The sequence below is a fragment of the Hyla sarda genome, chromosome 3 (genome assembly GCF_029499605.1).
Source record: "Hyla sarda isolate aHylSar1 chromosome 3, aHylSar1.hap1, whole genome shotgun sequence".
Classification (NCBI taxonomy): Eukaryota; Metazoa; Chordata; class Amphibia; order Anura; family Hylidae; genus Hyla; species Hyla sarda.
This window is the reverse complement of record NC_079191.1, coordinates 300390838-300412760: the sequence shown is the minus strand read 5'-3', so window position 1 is coordinate 300412760 and position 21923 is coordinate 300390838. Positions and strand designations below refer to the sequence as shown.

The following is a 21923-nucleotide window of genomic DNA, read 5'->3' as shown; positions in this document are numbered from 1 at the left end:
TGGTTCTCTGAGTCTTTCCTCCTCTTCTCCTTCTAGTGTCCTTTTTTTATTGTTTGTTGTATGTTGTGATGAGCTGGTGTTTTTTCGCTCTCGGCCCCAATTGTTGTGGACAGGCCTTCTACCTAGCTTGCCCCCTGCTGGCTCCCTTCCAGCTGCTCTGGAAATATTATTTCCTCTACTCTACTGGCCCTGTCACTCTTTTTACCGCTCTCATTGCCTCTCATACTCTTTCGTTACATAGCTACTGTTTTTGTTCTTCGATGGTATACTTTGCTGATTGTGCTTTCGCCCCTCTTGGCCTTCCCTGGCCACTGGACCCTTCTCGTTTATTTCTGTTATCGCATGATTTGTAAAGACATATTTCTTTGTTTATCAATAAACCTCCTTTTGAATAAAAAAAAAACGTAGGGAGAAAGCATTTATATCTGAAGTTCTAGGGAAAGATGGAACAGTACACTCTAATACCATGGAGATAGCCTCTGCTTTCTGTGACTATTTATACCTCCCTGTACAATCTTCCAACCTCCGGTGGAGGTACCCAAGATAGGTAGACTGTGATACGCTCTTTCCTAGACACACTAACTTTGTCATATCTCACTACTGAGGAAGGGGAATCTCTGTCACCTGCCTGCACGGAGGATAAAATACGCAAAGTTCTTTTGTCATTCCCATCTGGGAAAAGCCCAGGGCCCGATGGACTTAGTTTATCGTATTACAAAACATTATTTTACTTATTCTACCTATTTTACTACCCCACACATCCCACTGGTGTAATGCACTGTTACAAGGGATTCCTCTCCCGTCCCATGCTCTGAAAGCTTCCATAGTCATTCTAACTAAGGAAGGGAAAGAAAGTCAACTATGCCATAGCTACAGACCAATATCTCTTCTTAATCTAGATATTAAGATCTGGACCAAGGTCTTAGCTTTGAGGATAGGGATTCACTTACCAAACCTTATACATACGGGGTTTGCAAAGATAAAAGGGTAGACATAATGTGCATAGGGTTTTACGCTTGATTCATGATACAAGGACTACTCGCAGGCCACTCATTCTGCTAGGCACAGATGCTGAAAAGGCATTAAATAGAGTGGCCTGGGACTATCTGAAACTCACATTGGACAAGTTTGCTTTTCCCATGCCACTAATAGTTTCTACAGTGCTCCAAGCGCCCGCATTACTGTCAACAGCCCCCTCTCCTCCTCTTTCAAAATAAGCAATGGAACAAGACAGGGTTGTCCCCTGTCCCCTTTGCTATATATACTGGCAATGGAGACATTGCTTCAAACATTACACCAGGATACTGATATCCAAGGCATAGAAGTTGGGGGCATACTCCTCTCACGGCGGCTTTCGCTGATTATCTGCTGATCATGCCTACCAATCCGGAAGTGGCTTTGCCTAAAATTCAACACATTCTAGACTATTATAGGATGCTCTCCTACTTGAAAGTGAATTATACGAAATCCGAAATATTGAATATTTCGATCCCTGCTCACAAGTTACACAGTTTAAAGAACTCCTCACCCTTTCAGTGGCCCTCAAAGAGTCTTAAATATTTAGGTATACATCTGCCTCCTTCCTTAGACAAACTATTTACACAGAATTACACACCACTCTTAGGCTGCTTTCACACTATAACAATTCATCCGTTATAAATGCCCTTTAGAAAAGCTTTAAAACAGGATGCTAAAAGTCCATTATTAAATCCCATTAAAGTCTATAGGATTATTTGATTATCCGTTATTACTTCTGAGCATGCTCAGAAGAGGTGACATCAGCAGACTACTGCAGTGCTGAGGGACTACTACTACTCCCATCATGGAACAGACCTGTTTCCATGATGGGAGTAGTAATTCCCTGGCTGCGGGAGTCTGCACACCGCTGGGGAGGCTACATTAGTGTTTGTACTACTACCCCATCATGGAACAGATTCTGTTCCATGATGGGGGTTGTAGTACAGGGGTTGAGTTATTGATCGCACAGGGTTTCACTTCTGACACCCGATGCAATCAGAAGTTATTAAGCAGGGGAGCAGCAAGCTCCGCAACCCTGCGATGTATCCTGTGTTTTAACTTTCATTTTTTAATCCCTCCGCGGGGAGCCCTGAATGGCCGGTACTGAGGAGCCATTCAGGGCTCTCAGCAGGAGATTTAAAAATGAACATTGTGAGTTGCAGGGGGCCATATCTATTTAAAAGCGCTGTGGGGGCAAGATATATATAGCGCTGCAGGGGGGGGCAGACATATTGCCTATATATCTAGCCCCCCAGCTCATTTATAATATGCCCCCTGCAGCGCATTAACAAAGATATGCCCCCCGCCGGTGCATTTATACATATATACCCCCCACCAGCGCATTTATACATATATACCCCCCGCCGGCACATTAATAAATATACGCTTTCCGGCTATTGCCTTTTAAACTGCACAACAAAATTCAACATAGTGGCTCTTTTTATACACGTCATAGGCACACAATTATTACATTATTAGTTACCATGACCACAGGTATAAATAATAACAAAAAAGCACATGGTGGTTTCTTGACAGAAGATCAGTTGTACATCAGAGATAATCAGGTGGTTCTCTAATTTATTTAATTGATCAGTATTCATAATTATGTTATGACAATTGGTTAATCTCATATTCACGATTTAACCCCATTGGCTCCAAAGTTCCCAAAGCGTGGATCCAAAATGCTTCCATTTGTAAAAGTAATTTTTTTTATGTCACCTCCCTGTCTCGGAGTAAACACTTGGTCAATAACCTGGTACCGCAACTGAGAAATATTATGACCCTTAACCTCTTCAGGACGCAGGGCGTATGCATACGCCCTGTATACTGAGTCTTTAAGGACGTAGGGCGTATGGGTACGCCCGTGGGACTCCGGTCCCCGCCGCTAGCCGGTCGGGGACCGGACCGGGATGACAGCTGATATTTATCAGCAGACATCCCGTGCATATGCCCATGTTGATCATTCTGGGTCATACAGGTGTCCAGTGACCTGGACAATCAGGCAGATCGGGGTGTCCACGGCACCCCCGGTCCCCCTGAAGGGATCGGAGTTAGGTGGCAGGGGTGCCACCCTTCCTATCCCTGCTATTGGTCAGTCAGAAGACTGACCAAAAGCAGATCGGGGGCAGAGGGTTAAAGTTCAGTTCCCCGTTCTGCTCATCAATGGTAATCCGGGTAGAATGGGGGAACTGTAGCATGACCAGCAGTGGCGGTGATGGAGGTCCCTTTCCTGACCTTATCTGCGGCGGTGATGACGTGCGGCTCCCTCGTGCAGCTCCCTGGTGAAGACTACGGAAGCCGGTGAGTAGTTGCCTAGCAACATCTGGGGGGCTAAAGTTTGGAGACCACTATACAGTGGTCTCTAAACTGTAGGCCTCCAGATGTTGCAAAACTACAACTCCCAGCAAGCCCAGAAAGCAAACAGCTGTCTCGGCATGCTGGGAGTTGTAGTTATGAAACAGCTGGAGGTACGCAACTACATCTCCCAGCATGCCGTTGGGTGATCAGTACATGATGGGAGTTGTAGTTTTGCAACAGATGGAGGCACACTGGTTGGAAAATACTGAGTCAGGGAAAAGAACCTAACTGAAGGTTTTCCAACCATTGTGCCTCCAGCTGTTGCAAAAGTACAACCCGCAGCATGCACGGTCTGTCAGTGCATGCTGGGAGTTGTAGTTTTGAAAAAGCTGGAGGTTTGCCGCCCCCCCGTGAATGTACAGGATACATTCACACTGGCGGGTTTACATTGTGTTTCCTGCTTCAAGTTTGAGGTGCCGCAAATTTTCTGCAGCGGTGCAAACTCCTAGCGGGAAACTCACCGTAAACCTCCGCCCATGTGAATGTACCCTAAAAACACTACACCAACACATAATAATGGGTAAAACACTACAAATACACCCCTTACACTGTCCCCCCCCCCCCAATAAAAATAAAAAACATATCGTACAGCAGTGTTTCCAAAATCGTACAGCGGTGTTTCCAAAACAACTCCCAGCATTTCCGGACAGCCACTGACTGTCCAGGCATGCTGGGAGTTTAGCAACAGCTGGAGGTACCCTGTTTCGGAATCACTAGCGTAGAATACCCCTTATGTCCACCCCTATCACTGCTCTCTCACTTTGGAGCCCTGTCGTATTTCAAGGAAACAGTTTAGTCCTTTTACTCCTTATGAAAAGGAAAAGTTGGGGTCTACATCATCCGGTTAGTGTAAAAAAAAAAAAAAATTGCCCCATACTTTCACAAGAGGTAAAAGGAAAAAAAGACCCCCAAAATTTGTAACGCGATTTCTCCTGAGTACGGAAATACCCCATATGTGGACGTAAAATGCTCTGCGGGTGCACCATAAGGCTAAGGAGTGAGAGCGCACTATGTACATTTGAGGCCTAAATTGGTGATTTGCACAGGGGTGCCTGATATTACAGCGGTTCTGATATAAACGCAAAACAATAAATACCCACGTGACCCCATTTTGGAAACTACACCCCTTACGGAATGTAACAAGGTGTATAGTGAGCCTTAACAGCCCACAGGTGTTTGACAAATTTTCGTTCAAGTTGGATGGGAAAATGAAAAAAAAATGCTGGTGTTAGGCTGGGTTTTGTCCCATACGGGACCGCATATGGCAGGGGGAGCTGAAAACTTGCGCTCCCGTATGCGGTCCCGTATGTAATTCATTTCAAAGAGCTGACCGGAGTGAAACGCTGACTCCGGACGGCAAATTTTTGCCCTGTATGCGGTTTTCCACCGGACCTAAAATCGTAGTCCACCACGATTTTAGGTGTGGTGGGAAAACCGCATACGGGGCAAACATGACCCGACCGGAGTCAGCGTTTCACTCCGGTCACCTCATTGAAATGAATTACATACGGGACCACATACGAAGGCATACGGGAGCGCAAGTTTTCAGCTCCTCCTGCCGTATGCGGTCCCGTATGGGACATAACGTAGCGTGAACCCAGCCTTACCCTAAATTTTCCATTTTCACAAGGGAAAATAGGAAAAAAGCCCCTCATAATTTCCAACCCCATTTCTTCTGAGTGAGAACATAACCCATATGTGGATGTAAAGTGCTCTGCAGGCGAACTACAATGCTTAGAAGAGAAGGAGCGCCATTGGACTTTTGAAGATAAAATTTGTCCGGAATTGAAGGCCACTTGTGTTTACAAAGCCACCATAGTACCAGAACAATGGACCCCCCCCCCCACAAGTGACCCCATTTTGGAAACTACACCCCTCACAGAATGTAATAAGAGGTGCAGTGAGCATTTTCGCCCCACAGGTGTCTACATTTTTAATTTGCACAACCCACTGTTCCAAAAATTTTTCACCAAGAAATGGTGCAAGTATCAACAAAATGTTACCACTAACATAGTAGAATATGTCACGAAAAAACAAACAATCTCGGAATCAGAATGAAAAGTAAAAAGTATCCCCGAGTTATTAATGCTTAAAGTGACAGTGGTCAGATTTGCAAATTTTCACCCTTAAGGTGAAAATGAGCTGCATCCTTAACCTGTTCAGGACCCAGGGCGTAAACTTACGCCCTGGCGGTTTCCGGTCCCTGCCGCGCGCCGGGCGGGGATCGGAAGTGGATGCCTGCTGAAATGCTTCAGCAGGCATACAGGGCAAACACCGAGGGGGGCCATGAAGGCCCCCCATGTCGGCAATCGCCGCAAATCGCAAGGGAAATCGCTCTTGCGATCTGCGGCCATACCGGGCTGATCGGCCGGTAATTTCGCATGATCCCGGCTGTCACAGACAGCCAGGACCATGCTGGAGTATAGGAGCGAGGTGGCAAGCCACCTCCTCCCATACTCTGCGATCCATCGGTTAGTTAACCGACCAATCGCAGGGGGGGGGCGGCGGCTACTTCCTCCCGTCCTGCCCGGCCCCTGAAAGTCCGGAGAGGACGGGAGGAAGACCAGAGGACGCGGCGGGGGACGGGGGAGTGCTGGGACCCGGCCTCGGTACTTACCTCGTCCCTTAAGACCCGGATCCCGGCAATGAAGACAGCGGCGGCGACAGGAGAGTTCTTCTTCAGCCGCGGTCGGGCCCTTTACAGCAATGCACGTCGCCGTAAAGCGACATGCATTGCTGTAATGGGACCCTGTATACTACAACTCCCAGCATGCCCAGACAGCCCTTGGCGTCTGGGCATGCTGGGAGTTGCAGTTTTGCAACATCTGGAGGTCCACAGTTTGGAGACCACTGTGCCCTTCCAGATGTTGCAAAACTACACATCCTCAGCATGCCCTTACTGTCCAGGCATGCTGGGAGTTGTAGTTCTGTAACATCTGGCCCATCAGATGTTGCAGAACTACAACGCCCAGCATGCCTGGAAAGTTTTGGCATACTTGGAGTTGTAGATTTGCAACATCTGGAAGGGCACAGATTGGGAACCACTGTATTAGTGGTCTGCAAACTGTAGTCCTCCAGATGTTGCAAAACTACAACTCCAAGCATGCTGGGAGTTGTAGTTCGGCAACATCTGGCTCTAAAGATGTTGCCGAACTACTACTTCCAGCATGCCTGAGAATGTTTGGGAGTAGTGGTTTTGCAACAACTGGAGGCACACTGGTTGGGAAACATTGTCTGTTTCCTAACTCAGTGTTTCCCAACCCGTGTGCCTCCAGCTGTTGCAAAACTATAACTACCAGCATGCACTGATAGACTGTACATGCTGGGAGTTGTAGTTTTGCAACAGCTGGAGGTTACCCCCCCCCCGTGAATGTACAGGGTACATTCACATGGGCAGGGGGCTTACAGTGAGTATAAGGCTGCAAGTTTGCGATGCAGCAAATTTTGCGCGGCAGCTCAAACTCGCAGCGGGAAACTCTCTGTAACCCCCCGCCCATGTGACTGTACCCTAAAAACACTACACTACACTAACACAAAATAAAATAAAAAGTAAAAAACATTACATATACACATACCCCTACACCCCCCTCCCCAAAAAAATGAAAAACGTCTGGTACGCAACTGTTTCCAAAATGGAGCCTCCAGCTGTTGCAAAATAACAACTCCCAGTATTGTCGGACAGCCGTTGACTGTCCAAACATGCTGGGAGTTTTGCAACAGCTGGAGGCACCCTGTTTGGGAATCACTGGCGTAGAATACCCCTATCTCCACCCCTATGCAAATCCCTAATTCAGGCCTCAAATGCACATGGCGCTCTCACTTTGGAGCCCTGTCGTATTTCAAGGAAACAGTTTAGGGCCACATATGGGGTATCGCCGTACTCGGGAGAAATTGCCTAACAAATGTTGAGGGGCTTTTTCTCTTTTAACCCCTTATGAAAAGGTGAAGTTGGGGTCTACAACAGCATGTTAGTGTAAAAAAAATTTTTTTACACTAACATGCTGGTGTTGCCCTATACTTTTCATTTTGACAAGAGGTCAAAGGGAAAAACGCCCCCCAAAATTTGTAAAGCAATTTCTCCCGACTACAGAGAGACCCCATATGTGGGCGTAAAGTCCTCTGGGGGCGCACAAGGCCCAGAAAGGAGAGTGCACCATGTACATTTGAGGTGATTTGCACAGGGGTGGCTGATTGTTACAGCGGTTTTGACAAACGCAAAAAAAAAAAAAAAAAAAAAAAAAAACACATGTGACCCCATTTCGGAAACTACACCCCCCACGGAATGTGATGAGGGGTGCAGTGAGAATTTACACCCCACTGGTGTCTGACAGAGCTTTGGAACAGTGGGCTGTGCAAATAAAACATTTTGTACAGCCCACTGTTTCAAAGATCTGAAAGACACCAGTGGGGGGGTAAATGCTCACTGTACCCCTTGTTACGTTCCTCAAGGGGTCTAGTTTCCAAAATGGTATGCCATGTGGGGGTTATTTTGCTGTCCTGGCACCATAGGGGCTTCCTAAATGCGACATGCCCCCGAGCAAAATTTGCTCTCAAAAAGCCAAATATGACTCCTTCTCTTCTGAGCATTGTAGTTCACCCGTAGTGCACTTCAGGTCAACTTATGGGGTACCTCCATACTCAGAAGAGATGGGGTTACAAATTTTGGGGGGTATTTTCTGCTATTAACCCTTGCAAAAATGTGAAATTTGGGGGGAAACACATTTTAGTGAAAAAAATTATATATTTTTTTACATATGCAAAAGTCGTGAAACACCTGTGGGATATTAAGGCTCACCTTATTCCTTGTTACGTTCCTCAAGGGGTCTATTTTCCAAAATGGTATGCCATGTGGGTTTTTTACCTGTTCTGGCACCATAGGGGCTTCCTAAATGCAACATGCCCCCCAAAAACCATTTCAGAAAAACGTACTCTCCAAAATCCCCTTGTCGCTCCTTCGCTTCTGAGCCCTCTACTGCGCCTGCCGAACACTGTACATAGACATATGAGGTATGTGCTTACTCGAGAGAAATTGGGCTACAAAAAGAACAATCCATTTCTCCTTTTACCCCTTGTAAAAATTCAAAAATTGGGTCTACAAGAACATGCGAGTGTAAAAAATGAAGATTGTGAATTTTCTCCTTCACTTTGCTGCTATTCCTGTGAAACACCTAAAGGGTTAAAATGCTGACTGAATGTAATTTTGAATACTTTGGAGGGTGCAGTTTTTATAATGGGGTCAATATGTCATGAAAAAACTCTCGGAATCAGAATGATAACTAAAAGCATTCCAGAGTTATTAATTTTAAAGTGACAGTGGTCAGATGTGCAAAAAATGGCCGGGTCCTAAGGTGTAAAATGGCTTGGGCCTTAAGGGGTTAAGGGGTTAATCTTGAAATCGACTATCCGTTGCAGCAACCTCCGTTTTCCTATACCCCATCAATTTAAGATTAACCCCTTAAGCACGCAGGACGTAAATGTACGTCCTGGTGCGGTGGTACTTAACGCACCAGGACGTACATTTACGTCCTGTGCATAACTGCGGGCATCGGAGCGATGCCCGTGTCATGCGCAGCTGATCACGGCTGCTGATCGCACCCAGGGACCCGCCGGCAATGGCCGACGCCCGCGATCTTGCGGGCGTCCGCCATTAACCCCTCAGGTGCCGGGATCAATACAGATCCCGGCATCTGCGGCAGTGCGCGATTTAAATGAACGATCGGATCACCCGCAGCGCTGCTGCGGGGATCCGATCATTTAGAACGCCGAACGGAGGTCCCCTCACCTTCCTCCTTCCGGCTCCCGGCGTCTTCTGCTCTGGTCTGAGATCGAGCAGACCAGAACAGAAGATAGCCGATAACACTGATCTGTTCTATGTCCTATACATAGAACAGATCAGTATTAGCAATCATGGTATTGCTATGAGTCCTATGGGGACTATTCAAGTGTAAAAAAAAAACTTTATAAAAAGTAAAAAAAAAGTGAAAAATCCCTTCCCCCAATAAAAAAGTAAAATGTCAGTTTTTTCCTATTTTACCCCCAAAAAGCGTAAAAAATTTATTTTATAGACATATTTGGTATCAACGCGTGCGTAAATGTCCGAACTATTAAAATAAAATGTTAATGATCCCGTACGGTGAACGGCGTGAACGTAAAGAAAAAAAAGTCCAAAATTGCTACTTTTTTTAATACATTTTATAATAAAAAATTATAAAAAATGTATTAAAAGTTTTTTATATGCAAATGTGGTATCAAAAAAAATTACAGATCATGGCGCAAAAAATTAGCCCTCATACCGCCGCTTATACGGAAAAATAAAAAAGTTGGAGGTCATCAAAATAAAGGGATTATAAACGTACTAATTTGGTTAAAAAGTTTGTGATTTTTTTTAAGCACAACAATAATATAAAAGTATGTAATAATGGGTATCATTTTAATCGTATTGACCCTCAGAATAAAGAACACACGTCATTTTTACCATAAATTGTACGGCGTGAAAACAAAACCTTCCAAAATTAGCAAAATTGTGTTTTTCCCCACAAAAATTGTGTTTTTGGTTGCGCCATACATTTTATGATATAATGAGTGATGTCATTACAAAGGACAACTGGTCACGCAAAAAACAAGCCCTCATACTAGTCTGTGGAAGAAAATATAGAGTTATGATTTTTAGAAGGCAAGGAGGGAAAAAATGAAAATTTAAAAATTAAATTGTCTGAGTCCTTAAGGCCAAAATGGGCTGAGTCCTTAAGGGGTTAAGGGTCATAATATTTCACAGTTGCGGTACCAGGTTATTGACCAAGTTTTTCCTCAGAGACAAGGAGGGGACATAAAAAAATTACTTTTACAAAAGGAGGCATTTTGGATCCACACTTTGGATACTTTGGAGCTAAGGGGGTTAAATCGTGAATATGAGATTAACCAATTTTTATAACCTAATATTTATGAATACTGGTAATTTAAATTTTTTTTTTTCATTTAGAGACCCACCTGATTATCTCTGATGTACAACTGATCTTCTGTCAATTTGTTATTTACACCTGTGGTCATGGTAACTAATGATGTAATAATTGTGTGCCTATGACGTGTATAAAAAGAGCCACTATGTTGAATTTTGTTGTGCAGTTGAAAAAGGCAATAGCCGGAACGTGTGCTGCGTTTGTCATATCTGCCGTATGTAATAATAGAAAAATACTACATTAATTCACATAGAGTGCCGGGATTTTCTTCTATTACTATCATTAATTATCCATGAGCACCAGACATTATATTACAGTGCTGACCGTCTTTCACTTGGATTATCTAATCCGTCTTTCACTTGGTACGTGCACATAATTTTGCCATTTGCTATGTTTTCGTATAGTGAAGATGAGATAGTGAATTTTTACAAACTCCAACTAATGAGTTGAAACGCCGGACATAAGAAAAGGAGAGTCGGCATCTGGTCTCATATGAGTTATATAATGTAACTGTAGCTGAATATTATCGCATGAATCATATACCACGTGGATTGAGGGTAAATTTAAGACCTACTCTCTTTGCTGAAGACAAAACTTTTGTAAAGAGTTCGAGCACATTTTAAATTAGTGTTCTATGGACATTATTGTTCTAATAGTTTCCCGTCTACAGCGAGCCATACAAGAAATTAAAGAGGAGATTGCAACTGCAGAGCAACAGCTGAAGGAGGACTTCACTTCCTGCAAAGAGGATGTGGATGGCAAAATTAACGCCCTACGTAAGGATCTAGAACGGAAGAGGAAGAAAATCCTCCGTGACACGGAAGATTACCTGTCTAAGCGTGTCTACAGATGGCAGGAACCCTCAGGCTCATCCAGGAGAAGAATGCCCTTCTCTGTGGGAGGCTACTCATCCTCCAGCTCGGGCAGTGAGCATACCGAAACTCAGAGCTGGCCATCCCCCTTTTCGAGTACGAAGGCGTGGAGGCAAGGTAGGAGAGCTGGACGCCATCATCGGCACGCTGACCGGACCAATCCTAACCAGGTCTCAGATAAAGACTCTCTAGTTGTTAATATCTTGTCTAGAATATTATCTCCTCTTCTTGAAATAGCAGTATCACAGAGAGGCCTTTCTTTCAGTCCCGTGGTTAAGATGGACACATTTAAATTGGATTTTTCCGTAACTTAAGGCTAAAAGCACATTTTTTCAGGAGAACAGTCTCATATTATTGCAACCAGTAGTTCTGGTAATATAAGTAGTGGTGAACACAATGTCCTTCATTCGTCTGACTTCAATTTAAGAATGAAAAGTCAATTTAATCCTCCTATCATGCAGTCGAGACTTATTGTAAATTTGTTAGACAAGATATTGAGGAGGTAGTTAAGAAAATGTCTAAAAGTGAATATGACGTTTATCATTAGAGATGAGCGAACTTACAGTGATTAGATTCGTCACAAACTTCTCAGCTCGGCGTTTGCTGACTTTAGCCTGCATAAATGAGTTCAGCTTTCAGGTGCTCCGGTGGGCTGGTAAAGGTGGATACAGTCCTAGGAGAAAGTCTCCTAGGACTGTATCCACCTTTTCCAGCCCACCGGAGCACCTGAAAGCTGAACTAATTTAAAACTCATCATGTGGATCTGAAACTGAGCTGGAGCTTCCGTGTCTTTTCATATTGCTTTCAGGTGCAGTCCACACCTTCTCCATGCTCGGTGTCTGGGAAACTGGGTGAGCTGATTCTACATCCTTTTTGCTATTTGTAAACAGACTTTGTATCGTCCTCCCCTACCTCTAGTGGAGATAATAAATGCTTGAAATGGCTACGAGCAGATGCCTGAGATCTGTGGAGGAACGCCTAGACAGATCTGCCAGAATGCAAAATATTTTCAACGCTATCACGGTTGAAGCACAGGGTGTTGTGGATCTAGTGATTGCTACAAATGAATTGCGAAATGCCTTGACTGCAGAAACGAAAATCTGGTGGGACTTATCTACTTTGAAAAAGTATACTAAACAAAAGATGGTCCCCAGAGGACTTCATTTACGCAATTTCCCAAGAGGAATGGGAAGCGTTAATGATGGATTCCTCTTAAATTCATGGCTCTTATTACTTCCTATGAAGAGGAAGCGTTGGAGGACGTGAGCAAAAAAATCGAGAATCTGCAAACACAATTTGAGAGCCTTGCGGATTTTGGACACGGCAATAGAGTATAATCTAGCTAAACTTGAATCTTCAATTACTGAGATAAAACAAACAAAGCTCCATAGAGACCTTCAGGACTACAAGTCTGGTACAGTTTACCAATGGCCGGCATCTGATGGTCACTCTCATGCACCGAGATCTATTTTGAAAAATAACAGAGGGAAGCTCTGTTACCGGAGAAATATATAGGACATGAAAGTGAGTTTTACGTCGCAGGATACGGATTCTGTAATGTCTTTCATAGACACAAGATTGTTCCCTAATGGTAGGGATCACTACACCTAATGCAGCCTCCTCTCCGCTTCCCAATACATCGGATCCTGTTAACACCAGGTTGGTGACAAAAAACGCCAGCCGGGGCGCAAGCAACAGTCAGCCAGGAAAAGGTCTGAGACATGGCAGGAGGAGGTAAAGACTTTGCCAATATTTAAATTGATCAGCTAAAATTATCTCTGCCAACCAACTGTCGTTACTAGCCAAAGGCCTTACATTTTCACCGAACTGTAACTAATTTTTTTTCGCACTCTTCTTGATCTAAATTGTCCGCAATATCACCATGAAATTTTTTTTTTCAGTTGTCTTCAGTTGTCTTCAGTTGTCTTGAGCCAGATAATTTGTCTTCCTCTGTACATGATACCAATAATGTGAATACAAAAATTATGCAAAGTGATATTGTGTCTGGGTTTAACATTCCCAGCGATATGATAAATCATAAAGAGGGAGAGCGGCACCGCGCTATCATTACAGCACAGAGCGAGTCACGGCCCGCCCCTTTCAATACAAGTCTATGGGAGGGGGCGTGGCGGTAGTCACGCCCCCTCCCACACTTGCATTAAGGGAAAGGGCCGTGATGTCACGAGGGGCGGCACCATGACGTCATGCTGCTCCGTCCCCCGTATAGCCAGTCATTACGCACAGAGCAAACTCGCGGCGGGACCGCGGCGATCAGACATCTTATCCCCTATCCTTTGGATAGGGGATAAGATGTCTAGGGGCGGAATACCCCTTTAAAGGTTATGTCTGAGTTACAAGAATTATGTGAGAAAAATATGTCTGAAAATGTACCTATATTTAATACACCTCCTAAGCGCTATCCAGTGGCACCTATGGTTTTTTTTCAGGATGCAGTAGAGCGCGAACTTACAGTCTTATCCAATAATAAGAATACACGCAGGGATAACTTGAACTCTGGTCAAAGACAGGCTCTTTTATCATTGGAAAGATGGGATGATATAACTATAAGGCAAGCGGACAAGGGGGGGGGGGGGGGTGTTGACAGTGGCCTGTATTGCAAATTGAATGTTCAATTATTGTTGGATACAACCACATAAAGACTACTGCCGGGCAATTCAACACCCTCTTTGGAGGGAACTTGTGGATCTGGTGTGGTTGGGGGCAAGGAGTGGAATATTCACACAGAAAGTAGCTGAATACATAAAATCAGCAATATCCAATATCCTATTCCATTCCTTGCCTTAAGTGCATAAAAACGTTTCTCCACCTCAAATGAGGCCCATAGTAGCTGGAATTCAGTCATTGAACTAAAGATTATGTGCATGGGCCTACAGCATGTTGCAGCCGTATATGGCTCACATGCCGGGCTTTGTCAAGGACGCCCAACAGGTTTTGGCAGCCTTTGATAAATTATATTGGCATGATCATTATATCTGGATTACTGCTGATGTGACCGCCTTATATCCGGTTACTCCACACATTTTAGCTCTGGTCGCTTTACATTGGTTTTGTTACAGACTTTTTTCTCTTATTACAAATATCTGCAGGAGTACTTGGTCTTAGTGGTAGAATTTCTATTGACTCATAACCTTTTTATGTTCAACAACCTGTACTACCTGCAGATCACAGGAGCTTCGATGGGGGCGAAATTTTCTCCCTCTCTCGCCAACATTTATGTGTGTAGGTGGGAGAGGGAGAAACTGTTTGCACACCATAACCCCTATGCTGATTGCATCTCATGTTATGGCCGCTACATCAACGACCTATTTATTTGGGGGTCCGATGTGGCAGCCATACAGGGGTTCACCAGTTATCTCAATAATAACTCCTTGGGTTTAGTTTTCACAGTCAGCCATCATTCGACAGAAATTTATTTTCTAGATTTGCGTTTATATAGAGATAAGGAGACACAATTTAGTAACAAGTACCTATAGAAAAGAGACGGCTGTGAATTCTAGTCTCCATGCGGGATCCTGACATCCTCCCCATGTCATAAAAAACATACCAACAGGGTAAATTGTACGTGCCAGGAGAAACTGTTCTAGATTATCAGATTTTGAAATTAAGGCAGACTATATCGGGAGTCGCCTTCTGGACAGATGTTACCCTGTCTGGAACATTATTAAGGCACAACATATAGTGAGAGACAGAGTTAGGACATCCATGGTTTACCACACTATGGCAGAGCAGAATAGGATTATGGGAGGTGACATTTTGGCAGTAGATCGAAAAGTGATTTTCTCTACTCCATATAGCAGGCAGTTTAAATGTATTTTGCAACATTATAAATAAATACATGCCCATTGTTCTATCTGACCCAGTGTTTGCCTATAACCTCATGTTGCTTTTAACAGGAGGTTATAGGTGTGTAGCATGTCGAGCGCCGACCTTGGGACAAAGATTGTCCCATAGTCTAGTCAGTCTCTCTCGGGCCAACCAAGTTTGGTTGGAGCACAAAGGGTCCTTTAAATTTGGCCATAAAATATGCACATGCTGTAAGGTCATGTCACCAGCAACCCATTTCACGTCCTGTGACAGTCACAAATCCTTTCCGATTAGGCAATATATAAAAATTGTAATACCAAATATGTTATATGTTTACATGTGAATCGTGCCTGGTACAATACTTTGGATGCACCACTAAGGGAGAGTATCTTGTCCATGGAGGGAAGATAATCATAGGCATAGGATTAGATACTGGATTCCCGAAGGGCCGCAACATGAGAAAGGATGTCATCCTCTATTACTAGTGTGAGTTGGAGTTTTATTTTTCTCTTTCTTTTTGTTCACATGACTACACATATGAGTATCTGATTAATTTCATCTGCTATTATAACAAAGGCTCTTTAAACAGTTTGCTAGTCTTCCACAGGGCCCTAATATGTTTTGAATATATACAGCAATACTTGGTCCTTCATGTCCAGTGCCGAGTAGTATTTACATAACTATATTTATAGGTTTGGAGTATGGCATAATATCATTACATTTTCCAGTAGGCATTTATTCATTGGTAATGGTTGCTTTCATGCCTGAGAAGATTTTATAGATTTCTATATTAGATATAAGTGGGTATAATCCCATATTCACATGAGATATTGAATGTTACGCATTATATGCATTTTTGTCACACAATTGTATTATAGGCTGGGCTTTTTCTTTTTTCTCAGGTGTGGGAATACATTTGTAAATGGTTAAAATTGACATTCGGATGTTCCTAAGTAATGATGATACAATATGGTGATACATGTTCCGGGGACATTTGAATATTACATATATCCCAAGTAAGTTGAAACACATATATTTATATATTTTTTAGGCTATTGCATTAATACAGTTATGGTTATTGTTATTTTTATATTGTGCCACACTTTTGTGTTTTTATGATGTGGTTTTCTTTGTGAATGGACGTGTGTGTGTGTGTGTGGGGGGGGGGGGGGGGGGGGGGGGGGGTTAATGCGGTTGGAACGGGCATATACACCTGTCCTGAATTTTCCTCTCTCACTTCCATATATATGATCCTTATAACATGTAATCATTGCATGACTAGGGACAGCACCTGGCCGAAACGCGTCACTTCCTGCCACGTACCTGTCATTCATGTAGAAGAATGAAGAAAACTCATGTGGATTTGAAACCGAGCTGGAGCTTCCGTGTCTTTTCACGTAGCTCAAATATGTCACATGGAGGAAATTTTGAGTTGGAGTAGTCATTCCTACCCTACCTTTAGAAAACTATGGTCGACCTAGTAGGCTTATAGAGACTCTGTAGCCATTTAGGTTAAGGGGTGGGTCTCAGGCCACTGATTTCCTCCTCTTTAGCCATTTCACTTTAGTTCTACTTGAAAGTTCTATTGTTTGCGACTCTATTCATTTCTTGTCACATCTACGTTCCTTTCCGCCCATTGTCTTGCTTCTCTCCTTTTCTTTTAACTTTTCCTATCTTTATCCTCCAATCTTTCTGGCTCTTCCTTTACATCTTCCACTTTGCCATGCCATCAACCCATCCCTTTCCCTTTTGTCACCCAGTCTTTGTGCCCCGTATTGTGAGTTTCTCTGTGTTTTGTATTGTCCCTACCATTTGTTGGTTGTTCTTCCCCACACCGATGGGTATAAGCCCTTGGGTTTAAGTTTGCAATGTATCCCTTTCTACCTATAATGTTTAGTGCCTTTAAAATTAGCACTTATCACATATCTAGCTCTTAGGAACTGGTTTAACATGAGGAAGAACCTTTGTTTTACGGGATACAAACCTATGTTATGTAAAGTTCTAAGTATTTATACTTGTTAACTCTAACTGAGGAAATGTAAAAGCAGCAGACATATGGAATGTTTATGTTTTTCATACTTTGCTGATTATTGTTGTGTTATGTTATTATGAAAAACAAAAATAAAGATTTGATTTAAAAAAAAAAAGTATCAAAGTAGACTGCAAACCCTATTACGCATGGGGGGGTTGAAAATGTGATCTTTTCCACAAAATGGCTCAATTACCGAGCCTCTCTCTTTTTATCTGGATTGGTTCCTGACATCCTTATTGGGGTCAATCCCTGATTATTTGGCAAACGCAGAGGCCCTTCTCAAGAACATAGATAGTATCAGTTGGTCAAGTTAGTGTACATTAGCCACAAATAATGTCATGGGATTATACACCTGCATACACCATAGGGATGGCATTAAGGCAGTTCAGACGTCTCTGCAGTGAGCAGGGAAGGATGACACCTGTATAAGCTTTATATGTGATGCATTACTTTTTGTTTTAGAAAATAATTTCTTCAGGTTTGGGAATACTTGGTATGCCCAGTGTATAGGAACAGTTATGGGCACCCCGGTGGCACCAATGCTGTCCATAATCTTCCTAGCAATGTGGGAATAGATTGTCATCTATGGACCATCAAACCAGTTTGCTAAGTACATTCGGCACTGGCCGAGCAACATAGACGATGTGCTGCTATTTTGGACAGGCACTCAATTTAAGGATCAATTTAATTATTTTGTTCAGAACTTTTATCATAATGAGCTCAACATGCAGTTTACATCTAATTATGGAGGCTCTATGGTGCAGTTATTAGATCTAGAGTTGTACCTGACTGAAGAAGGGGTTAATGTACAAGGATATCAAAAACCCACATCCACCAATGCACTCTTGCACTTTAACAGTTTCCACCCATCCCATGTAACCCGATCCTTACCATATGATCATTTTTTAAGATTATGGAGGAAAAACTCAGATTATGCAATAAAAAAAAAAAAATCTTGATACTTAATAAACTGTAATTAATAAACAGAGAGTGTATGCAGAAAGTATGATTCAGGAAGCATTTTTAAAAGCTAGGAGGCAGGTTAGGAACTAAGAGAGAAATTAACTTTAATTATTTTTTCTTTTGAATATAGCCCGGTCTCTGACTGCATTAGGAACGCCATTATGAAAAACTAGATACAGATACAGCATTAACTGATATTACTTAACAGCTACCTATAGTGTCTTTCTGCAAATTGCAAAATGAGAGATGAGATTGTCAAAAGCTGCTTTCCTATGAAACGCTTTAATTGGTTGCAGTGAGATTTGCCTAAGGACAATTTTTGTTGCAGGAACTGTTTATTCTGCAGTCATCTTAATACATCTAGATGTATACATTTGGGCCCTGTGAATCATGTAGAGGAAGTTTTTATAACATGTAATTTTGACTTTATTGCTTATGCTTCGATTTATCTGTGAAAAAACTATTATATTGGTAAAACAATGAACCCCTTGTTTCACAGGTTTAGGGCGCATTTATATTCATTACAAAAGGGTAAAGACTGCCCTAGCTTTATATCTCATTTGATTGACAACTACGCTGGAGATACTTAGGATCTTAAATTTATGGGTTTACAACATATACTACAGACAGAGAGCAGAATAGACAGACACACTAGCTGTTACAAGCGGAAGCCATGTGGATTATACGGACAGGTGCCACGTGGATATTAGGTCTGAACGATTAAAATGAGGAGTCCCCTTTCTAAATTAAAGGGGTATTCCAGGCAAAACCTTTTATTTTTATATATCAACTGGCTCCGGAAAGTTAAACAGATTTGTAAATTACTTCTATTAAAAAATCTTAATCCTTCCAATAGTTATTAGCTTCTGAAGTTGAGTTGCTGTTTTCTGTCTAACTGCTTTCTGATGACTCACATCCCGGGAGCTGTCCAGCTCCTATGGGGATATTCTCCCATCATGCAAGGGATATTCTCCCATCATGAACAGCTCCCGTGACGTGACATCATCATTGAGCAGTTAGACAGAAAACTTCAGAAGCTAATAACTATTGGAAGGATTAAGATTTTTTAATAGAAGTAATTTACAAATCTGTTTAACTTTCCGGAGCCAGTTGATATATAAAAAAAAAAGTTTTTGCCTGGAATACCCCTTTAAGTTACTAGTTATATGGTTATAGCTTTTGAGTCATTCCTGTAAGTACTATATTGTATTTTTCTTTGCACAATATTCTCTTTTTTTGTGTATATGTTACCTGTGAATTAAATGTGATGGGTGAACTAAGGGTTAAATAGGGTGCATGCCTGTTTAACGTAAAAACTATTCTATGTAATGTAAAACTGTTGGTACTTGCATATGAAATCCTTTCTTTATTGATTCAATACATACAGAGAGGAGACATGCATACACTGAATTGTGCTGCTTCTATATTCTCTTTTGGAAGTAGTTAAATTTAAAGGGGTACTCCAGTGGAAAACTTTTTTTTTTTTTTTTTTTTTTTTAAATCAACCTGGTGCCAGAACGTTAAACAGATTTGTAAAGTACTTCTATAAAAAAAATATTAATCCTTTCAGTACTTATTAGCTGCTGAAAACTACAGAGGAAATTATTTTCATTTTGGAACACAGTGCTCTGCTGACATCACGAGCACAGTGCTCTCTGCTGATATCTCTGTCCATTTTAAGAACTATCCAGAGTAGAAGAAAATCCCCATAGCAAACATATGCTACTCTGGACAGTTCCTAAAATGGACAGAGATGTCACCAGAGAGCACTGTGGTCCTGATGTCAGCAGAGAGCACTGTGTTCCAAGAAGAAAATAATTTCCTCTGTAGTATTCAGCAGCTAATAAGTACTGGAAGGATTAAGATTTTTTAATAGAAGTAATTTACAAACCTGTTTAACTTTCTGGCACCAGCTGATTTAAAAAAAAAAAAGAAGAAAAAAAAAAAAGCTTTCCACCGGAGTACCCTTTTAACATGTAAGTAATATCTACATATATATTATATACACACACACATACATAAATAACTTTTTGCACACTACCGCTGCTAAAGTACAACTCTTGCAAATCATTTTAACTTCATAGCTGTAAAAAAAAAAAAAACTTTATTCAGCATACCTGTATGTTGGATAAGTCTAAGGGCCAGGAACCATTACACATATCTGCCTTATCAGGCCTAAAAAGCAAAATTTATACTGTTATGCTTTCTCACAAATATAAATTACACATAACTTAATTAGAGATACATTTTATGTAATCCTTAAGCCTAGCAATGTTTTATCTTGACTAAAAGATACACTATATATATATATATATATATATATATATATATATATATATATATATATATATATATATATATATATATATATAGTAAAATATTGGCACCCCTGAAATTGTTCCAAAAAATTAAGTGTTTCTCCATACAAAAGGATTGCAGTAACACGTGTTTTGCTATACACATGTTTATTCCCTTTATGTGTATTGGAACTAAACCAAAAAAGGAAGGAAAAAAAGCAAATTGGACATAATGTCACACCAAACGCCAAAAATGGGCTGAACAAAATTATTGGCACCCTTTCAAAATTGTGGAAAAATAAGATTGTTTCAAGCATGTGATGCTCCTTTAAACTCACCTGGGGGCAAGTAACAGGTGTGGGCAATATAAAAAAATCACACCTGAAAACAGATAAAAAGGAGAGCAGTTCACTTAGTCTTTGCATTGTGGGTCTTTGTGTGCCACACTAAGCATGGACAACAGAAAGAGGAGTAGAGAACTGTCTGAGGACTTGAGAACCAAAATTGTGGTTACAAGTCCATCTCCAGAGATCTAGATTTGACTTTATCCACAGGGAATAAACATGTGTATAGAAAAATATATGTTACAGCAATCCTTTCCTATGAGAAATACTTCATTTTCTAGACAAATTTCAAGGGGGCCAACATTTATGGCCTTGACTATATATTATATATACATATACAAACACGAAGGTGCAGCATTCCCAATGTAGTGTACAAAAGAGATTTAGAAAAGAGATTTATTGTCTGACATCAACGTTTCTGTCCTCTCACAGGACCAATTTCAAGCTTAGTGATACATTCTCAAAGGGGTTATATGTCCCAAACATACATAATTCCTTAATGAGGAGCAAAGTGACAATTCATCAGTATAATAAATACAGTGGGGCAAAAAAGCATTGTCTGACATCAATTGTGCAAGTTCTCCCACTTAAAAAGATGAGAGAGGCCTGTAATTTAATTCATAGGTATATATCAACTGGGGGAGACAGAATGGGGGAAATAATACAGGAAATCCCATTGTAGGATTTCTAATGCATTAATTGGTAAATTCCTCAGTAAAATAAGTATTTGGTCACCTACAAACCGGCAAGATTTCTGGCTCTCACAGACCTGTAACAACTTCTGTAAGAGTCTCCTCTGTCCCCGTCTCGTTACCTGTATTAATGGCACCTGTTTGAGGTGGTGGACAGGTGTCTTTTATACTGATAACAAGTTCAAACAGTCCCACTCCAAACTCCACTATGGCCAAGACCAAAGAGCTGTCAAAGGTAAACAAAAATTTAACCCCAAGGGGGTTAACAAGAAGGCCTCTATAGAAGTATGTGTTCTGATAAAACACAATAATAAATAAATAATAATAATATATAAAAGGTGAGAAATAATACCACACTAACCCAATGACATCGCACTGAAGTCACTTTTGTGCGCTGAATAGACAGGTCCCTAATCAAGCCGACCTCAGGTCAATAAATACATGGATCACTAGTGGGGTGCCTGCTAGTTGTAGCAGGATGGAGTCTATCCTTGATCCCTATATCAGTATGTTAGGGCTTAGGCAATTGTTATAGCCTTCCTTATTGACAAACTTCTCGCTCCCTTG

General features: G+C 41.8%; 1 protein-coding gene across 1 annotated transcript in view; it reads right to left on the bottom strand.

Annotated features, from left to right (window-relative positions):
• Nucleotides 1–21923, bottom strand: part of RNASET2 (ribonuclease T2) — a 262828-nt gene that overhangs the window by 105744 nt on the left and 135161 nt on the right. Inside the window, exon 6 of the mRNA XM_056563618.1 lies at nucleotides 20141–20198. Within this exon, the coding sequence (XP_056419593.1) occupies nucleotides 20141–20198 (58 nt within the window). The remainder of the gene's footprint in view (nucleotides 1–20140; nucleotides 20199–21923) is intronic.